The sequence below is a fragment of the Triticum dicoccoides genome, chromosome 5B (genome assembly GCF_002162155.2).
Source record: "Triticum dicoccoides isolate Atlit2015 ecotype Zavitan chromosome 5B, WEW_v2.0, whole genome shotgun sequence".
Classification (NCBI taxonomy): domain Eukaryota; kingdom Viridiplantae; phylum Streptophyta; class Magnoliopsida; order Poales; family Poaceae; genus Triticum; species Triticum dicoccoides.
Genome location: NC_041389.1, coordinates 714605419 through 714613470, shown reverse-complemented (window position 1 = coordinate 714613470; position 8052 = coordinate 714605419). Strand labels below are relative to the sequence as shown.

Here is an 8052-nt window from a genome sequence, read left to right as displayed (position 1 = left end):
ACACGGAGGATGATTTAGTCTTGATGGGCATGTGGTGCCTCTGAAGGACATCTTCGATATTTGGAGTCAATGCTGCAGAAGAATGGAGGTATTGATGAAGATGTGAACCATCGAATCAAAGTCGGATGAATGAAGTGGCGCCAAGCTTTTGGCATTGTCTGTGACAAGAGATGCCACAAAAGCTAAAAGGCAAGTTCTGTAGGACGGCAGTTTGACCCGCAATGTTGTATGACGCTGAGTGTTGGCCCATTAAAAGGCGACATGTTCAATAGTCAGATGTTGCAGAGATGCGCATGTTGAGATGGATGTCTGGGCACATGAGGAAGGACCGAGTCCGGAATGATGATATACTAGATAGATTGGGGTAGCATGGATTGAAGAGAAGTTTGTCCAACATCGTCTGAGATAGTTTGGGCATATTCGGTGCAGGCCTTCAGAAACTCAAGTGCATGGTGGATGACTAAAGCATGTAGATAATGTCAATAGAGGTCGGGGTAGATCGAACTTGACATGAGAGGAGTCCGTAAAATGAGATCTAAAGGATTGGAATATCACCAAAGAACTTGCCATGGACAGGGATGCGTGGAAGCTTGTTATCCATGTACGAAAACCATGAGTTGGCTGCGAGATTTTATGGGTTTCACCTCTAGCCTACCTGAACTTGTTTGAAATTAAGTTGTTGTTGTTGTTATTGTTGGACAGTGGCCACCCAGAACTGCACGCGTAGCTCCGCCGCTGCTCAAAGCCTACCCTCTCTTCCTGCCCCTTTCTTTTCCCCTGATGACGGAGTTGCTTTTGCTGCTACTAGTACCAAGACCAACAATTTGTTTCTCTTTCTGTAAGACGGGAAGAAAGTAACCTTGCTGCATGCTGAATTAATCACATAGGATCAATGTCTGACGGTTGTACATGATCGTCAGAGAGATACCAAACTATTCCTAAAGCAAATTAAGCCCGCGGTAGATAGCGTATATATAGTTAAATATTGTTGTTGACTAGTACTAGTTCGCTTGACGACGCGCACATGCCGGCTATCAATCAATCGCTCCTTGCACGAAACTACTCAGCACGCACCACCCCAGTTGTTTCCTGGCTCTTTCTGGCCGACAAGGAATAAAGTCTTGGCCATAATTCGCTTAACACTGTTTGATGAACATGCTAATCAACCACTACTCCCCTAAGATAACATTACTGAGCCATCGTGATTAGGTAGATGAGTCAGCAAAAGTTTTTCAGCTACAACTAGCTCGTACCCACCAACCCAATTGATTGCCCATCTTCCAACACTTCTCTCAACTCCCCCCTATACAACTAGCTGTTTTTATATTTTCAGATTATAAAAACCTATATCTATCATTCATATTGCACTTGTATCATCATCTCTTCGCCGAACTAGTGCACCTATACAATTTACCGTTGTATTAGGTGTGTTGGGAACACAAGAGACTCTTTGTTATTTGGTTGCAGGGTTGTTTGAAAGAGACCATCTTCATCCTACACCTTTCACGGATTGATAAATCTTAGGTCATCCACTTGAGGAAAATTTGCTACTGTCATACAAAACTCTGCGCTTGGAGGTCCAACACGAGTCTACAAGAAGAAAGTTGCGTAGTAGACATCATGCAACGACGGTGGTGGCTTGTGGATGAAGATGGGGAGGCGGTGGCTTCGTGTGGATGAGCTCGAAGTGGTGCCGGTGGATGAGTTGACCCTGGGATTCGTGCAACCTCTGTCGAATCCACGAGTTTGGCATTCTCTTGGATAGAGGGCGGAGCATCGAGCAACTCTTGTGCAGTGGAGGAGGCTACCTGTGAGTTATGGAGGATGTCGGTAGGGTTTGGAGGTGGCAAGATAGGGGCGGAGGCACTGAAAAACAAGGGCCACAGAAGGCCTTGTAGGTGGTGTTGATATGCAAGTGGCGGCCAGTGGGAGATGACAATGCCAGTCAGGTTTCCAGGGATTGGGTGGCCCTTGGGGAGGAAATTTGTAGGTGGCCGGGGCGTGGTTGATGGGGACGGTGCCGTCGGCCTTGAGGTGGAGGAGGTTGGCGGCTTGAGGGAGAGGAGGGATGGATGGGGTTGAAAGGGAGAGATCATGAAATTTCCTGCAAATATGGGAGTGGGGGCGTCTTTTTGCAAAAATGCCACTACTTGTGTTTGCATACGTTATATAACTTATTAATTAACCTGAACACATTACTAGTAATAACAGGCTAGATTTCCGGGTCCTTGACAAAACTCCTTATCTAAAACAGTATATGTAAATGATTGTTCTCAATCTGCTTTCAACATGCTGGACCCATGAGCACATGCCATTGCCAGCTGTTGTCAAAAAGCTTGGAGCACTCACTTATTCCTTTCCTCTTGCTCTGATGAGGACAATTCTCTCCACTTTCCCACACAGTACGTATATTGTGTTTCGATCTATACGATTGGGTGGGCAGTGCTCCAACGCCACCGTAGTTTTCCTACCAACATTTGCAGGCATAATTCATTTGAAAACTCATCATCTGCATTCTGAAATACTCCCACGGTCTCATAATGGAATTTTTTGACTCTAATATAGTGTCAAAAAACATCTTACATTACGGGGCGGAGGGAGTACTTCTTAATAAGTAACCTAAACACGCTTACTAGAGGAGCAAGATTCCTCTGTCCCTCTGTGCACTCCTTATCTAAAACAGTGCATGTATATCATGAAATCGACATGGAGGACCCAGCAGCACATGCCATTCCCACCTATTATTGCTTGCTACGCAGCACCCAATTATTGCCTACTCCTTTCCTCTTCCTCCATCCGCCCACTTCTCCGTCTCCACTCTCCCAGCAGCACACATGACAAACACCAACGAGAGAGACGAGCATCATAGCTAGCAGAGGGCATCGATCCATCCATGGAGGTCGCGGTGAGCTCCTCCGATGGCGTGATGGGTCCCCTGCTGGGGAAGCTTGCCGACTTGCTCGCCGGCAAGTACGGCCGCATACGAGGGGTCCGCGGTGAGATCCTTTCCCTCCAAGCTGAGCTGACCAGCATGCATGCCGCGCTCAAAAACTACACCATGCTAGAAGACCCTGATGTCCAGGTGATGTCGTGGATATCGCTGCTCAGGGAGCTGGCCTATGATACCGAGGATTGCATCGACAAGTTCATCCGTCGCCTCGGCAAACGTGGGCGTCGGGGAGGCTTCAAGGAGCTCCTCCGTGACACCACTCGCTTCCTCAAATCGCTCAATTCTCGCTGTGGAATTGCCGACCATATCGACGAGCTCAAGGCCCGCATCAAGCATGTCAAAGAGCTCAAGGATTGTTACAAGCTGAGTGAGATTCTGTGCAGCAAGACCGAGCATGCGGCCGTGGATCCTCGGTTGTGTGCTCTGTTTGCCGAGGAGGCACACCTTGTGGGTGTGGAGGGTCCAAGAGATGATCTTGTCAAGTGGATGTTGAAAGAAGAAAACAGCTCCACCAAGGATCGTAAGGTGTTGTCAATTGTTGGATTTGGTGGATTAGGAAAGACAACACTCGCAAATGAGGTCTATCGCAAGATTCAAGGGCATTTCGATTGTCAGGTTTTTGTATCGGTCTCACAAAAGCCATATATAAAGAATATTATAAAGGATGTAATCTCTCAAGTGCCATGCCAAGATGGATCCACAAAAGACACAAGTGATTGGGATGAAAAGAAGTCCATTGCGAAGCTAAGAGAACTGCTACAAGATAAAAGGTAACTTTAACTTCTGTGGTTAATTTTCAGAACATTCCTTACAAATGTTTCACAAGTTTTGGTAGTTACTCATTACTATTGTATGTCCAATTATATCTTCCAGGTAAAGAAAAAAAAAGCACAATTGTGGCTTGTGCAATTCATCCTTGTCTCTTGTATTAAAATATAGTCCATATATACCCAAATAAGCATTGAGAAACAATGTTTGCACATAAAAATATATCAAATAAACATTGTTGTTTTTTGAATGAGTACTAGTAGACTTGTGTAGCTCCACTTAAATAGTATTGAAGTGGTGTATGCTAAATTATTTTTCTAGTTGAATTCCATTTCAAAATCAGTTAACATCATCTGCTACTATTTATTAGGTATCTTGTCATAGTGGATGATATATGGTCTACTCAAGCATGGAACAATATCAAGTGTGCTTTTCCATACAATAATTGTTCTAGCAGAATTATAACTACTACACGCATTATTGATGTGGCAAGATCATGTTGTCCTGGTAGTGATGACCGTGTGTATGAAATGGCAGCCCTAAGTGATCTTCACTCCAAAAGATTGTTTCTCAAAAGAATTTTCGGCTCTGAGGACCACTGCCCTGATATGCTGAAAGAAAGTTCAAATGAAATCCTGAAAAAATGTGGAGGCCTACCACTGGCAATTATTAGTATATCTAGTTTGTTAGCAAATAGACCAGTTGTCAAGGAGGAGTGGGAGAAGATTATAAGATCAATTGGTTCTGCACTGGAAAATAACCAGAGTTTGGAGGGAATGAGTAAGATACTATTACTTAGCTACAATGATCTTCCACCTAATCTCAAGACATGTTTATTGTATTTAAGTGTATTCCCCGAGGATTATGTGATTGATCGAGAGAGGTTAGTGAGGCGGTGGATAGCGGAAGGATTTATCTCTGAAGAGCGTGGACAAAGCCAACAAGAAGTCGCTGAGAGATACTTCTATGAGCTTGTCAACAAAAGCATGGTACAGCCTGAGTACATCGGCTATGATGGCAAGGCTCGTGCTTGCCGAGTCCATGACATGATGCTAGAAATTATTATTTCAAAATCAAATGAAGATAATTTCATCGTTGTGATAGGTGGTGGCCAAACAAGTTTAGCAAATCGTCAAGGTTTTATTCGGCGACTATCAATCCAGCACATTGATCATGAGCTTGCACATTTACTCGCACAAGAAGATCTAAGCCATGTACGATCTCTGACAGTAACATCTTCAGCTTGCACCAAACATTTGCCTAGTCTTGCTAAATTTGAAGCTCTACGTGTAGTAGATTTTGCAGGTTGTGAGGGTTTGGAAGAGTATGATATGAAAAGTATTGGCAAATTGTTCCAACTAAAATACCTAAACTTTCCAGCCACGAGAATTTCAAAGCTACCGTCAGAGATCGTGTTGCTACGTGACCTAGAGACACTACATTTTGGAGCTACACCAGTGGAAGAGTTGCCAACTGGATTCGCTCAGCTGACCAAACTACAACACCTAATTGGTGGAGGTTGGACAATTATACCAAAGAAGATTGGAAATATGAGGAACTTACGGGAGATATCAGGCTTTAGTATTACCAAGAGTCCGGCAGATGCGGTGGAGGATCTTGGGAACCTGCCAGGTTTGGAGGAAATTGATATATATCTCGATGGTGGAGAATCTGACGAGTTCAGGAGGCATGAAGAAATGTTACTTTCCTCACTGTGCAAGCTTGGTAGGTGCAAGCTCCGGTCTTTAAGGATAAGAGCGAACGATGGTTCCCTCGAATTCTTAGGGTCTTGGTCCCCATTGCCATTTACCCTTCAAGAATTTCATATGGTCGGTGACTACTGTTTCACGAAAGTTCCAGAGTGGATTGCTCCAGCACTCACCAGCCTTTCTTTCCTAGACATCAATTTAGCTGAATTGACAGAGGAGGGTCTGGTCACTCTTGGAGAGCTCCCAACTTTACTTCACCTTGTACTGTGGTTTAGAAAAATACCTGATGATAGGGTTATAGTCCGAGGATTCCCAAGTCTGAAGCAGTTTACCATCTATAGTAATGATGCGTCGGCATACGTCACATTTGTCAAAGGGTCCATGCCCAAGCTTAAGAAGCTTGATTTGCTTATAAATGTATCAATGGCAAAAACATATGACTTCTATTTAGGCATTGAGCATCTCACATGTCTTAAACAAGCAACGGCAAGGCTTGACAATAGGGGCGCTACGCCTTCCGAGAGAAAGGCTGCAGAGGCTGCGATCAGGGCTGAAGCAGGTGCCCATCCAAACCATCCCACAGTTAATATTTATGAGGAGTTCTATGAAGAGGACAGTGAAGATACTGGTGGTGACGAGAAAAAGAGCAACGAAGATGGTGACGCTGATGAGAATTAAGATGGTTAGCTTACGAGTGGAACGATACTCATCACCAACTGCAAGAGGTATTAATACAGACTGTGATCTTTCTTTCTTTTACCATCAAAATGCATCTTTTGTCGAAACCTGATTTTGGCTTCTAAAATTCATTTTGGCGCTGATATATAGGATGATGTGCGGTTGGCTGGGTTACTTGGAGACTTGGAGTGCCATACTGAAGCAAGGCCTGAAAATAAGAAGCTGAAGCAGGGTGATGGTCACATTCAGAAAGACGGCGATAGTGGTCTCAGTTGCTAATTGCTACGTTGAATTGCCCTTGTTTACTTTTGATAATTATTAAGACATAATCTCTCTGTTTCGGCATTCGGGAGTGTGGATTATCTCTGCTGAATGCTCTTCTATATAGAGATGTGATATTGATCCTGGCTTTGCTCGCTAGAGATGTTTGCATTTGGGACCCCTGCGGCAAAATGATGCGTTCAATTGCCTTTCTTGCTTACCTTTTGCGATTATGACTCAAGAGTGAAGACTCTATTTTCGCTGAAAAACTTGTGTTTTGTTTCAAGTTGTTCACTATTGTAATGTCGATTTGAATTCTGAATTATTTCTGCTGAATGCTTCCTGATGATGGAAATGTAATGTTGATTCTCTCTTGCTTGCTTACTTGCTTGGTACCTGTTTGTCTGAGCAAGTTGAATAGCTGTAAGTCGTTGCTTCTTCTTTATATCTATGCTGGGAATGATAAGGTTTACATGTCCTGAAAGCATGCTTGCTGCTGCATCATACTGTAGATGAAACTGAAGATGAATTGCCATTTGGTTGGCATGCTTCAAAACACAAGCTGCATCTGCATGCATGGCGCACGGTGGAATTAATAGCTTGTTGTGCTGCTGAAGGCAAGCACTTATGATCTCTTCCTGGCCGTCTCCGGCGCTGATACTCCGGCAGGCGGCTGCTGCACCGTTGCATCTCCGGCCGATCCACTCCTCGCGGCCTCGCCTGTCAGGACTCAGCATGTACTAGCAACTGTACCGAAGAGTAAACTGAAGGAAAGCTGCACACATCATGCACGATGGAGTAGCAATGATGGATGGGTGGGCGCAGCAGGGTAATACCGATCAATCGCTATTGTCCAGCTACAACCTCAAACTTTTTCTGCACATCAATTAGGTATGAAATTTGTATCTTTTTCTCCCCTTGCGCTACTCTTCATTACAAAGACAGACAAAAATGAAGAGTATGTACATTGCATTCCTCCATCTTAAGAAGAACTGGCCCGATTACGTCCCTGAAATTAGTCTAGAAAATCTGGGCTTACATGTGATGGCTTACACTTGTTTGTAGTTGCTTGTGAAGGGTGGACACTAGTTGTGTGTACGGTAACGTTGTAGTGTGCTTGAAACCGTTGCCAAGCTGAAACACTAGTTGTGTCTCCTTTGCTTTCCTACTCTGTTTCCTCTGCTCTGCGATTCGGGCTGTCCTGCCTGTCTCCTGCCGACTTAGCTGTGTGCTTATGCTCGCAGCTACCTGGTACACAGCACTCAATTTGAATGACATTAATTTGCATAATATTTGCTAGACTGGATAATTCATAAACACTGACGAAGACCCGCTAGCACTATGAAGTTTGAAATCTGCCTAGTTTTGTACTGATCGTATGTAATAGTCATTCTTATTTTAGCAGTGAATATGGATGGAGCACTACTGTTCTATTAGTACTGACAAATAGATCCACAATAAGCTTTTCTAATCCTTGCAAAGAGAATAAAAGCCATAAGCTTTGTCAAGACATGAGTTTCCCTTCACTTAAAAACTTGATAGGGTGGTAGTATTCCTGCACTAAGAGTGTGTTTGGTTGGCATCCATGCCACGACATACGTGGCCTGGACAGGTCCCTGGACGGAAAAAGTTCATTTTAAACCATGAACTCATAGAGGTTTGGCGAATCAAACCTTCGCACGCACA

At 44.1% G+C, this 8052-nt stretch overlaps 1 protein-coding gene across 1 annotated transcript; it reads left to right on the top strand.

Annotated features, from left to right (window-relative positions):
* The first annotated feature begins 2732 nt into the window (after nucleotides 1-2732).
* Nucleotides 2733-6738, top strand: LOC119312903 (disease resistance protein RGA5-like). Its single transcript, XM_037588687.1, has 3 exons — nucleotides 2733-3720; nucleotides 4089-6152; nucleotides 6256-6738. The coding sequence occupies exons 1-2, from the start codon at nucleotides 2894-2896 to the stop codon at nucleotides 6103-6105; spliced, it is 2844 nt and encodes a 947-aa protein (XP_037444584.1). The 5' UTR covers nucleotides 2733-2893; the 3' UTR covers nucleotides 6106-6152; nucleotides 6256-6738.
* The last annotated feature ends 1314 nt before the right edge of the window (nucleotides 6739-8052 follow it).

Excerpts from the sequence above, each read along its gene's own strand:
- LOC119312903 (XM_037588687.1), top strand. The coding sequence starts at position 2,894 with ATGGAGGTCGCGGTGAGCTCCTCCGATGGCGTGATGGGTCCCCTGCTG. Across the intron at positions 3,721-4,088 it reads GAACTGCTACAAGATAAAAG|GTATCTTGTCATAGTGGATG; the intron begins GTAACTTTAACT and ends ACTATTTATTAG.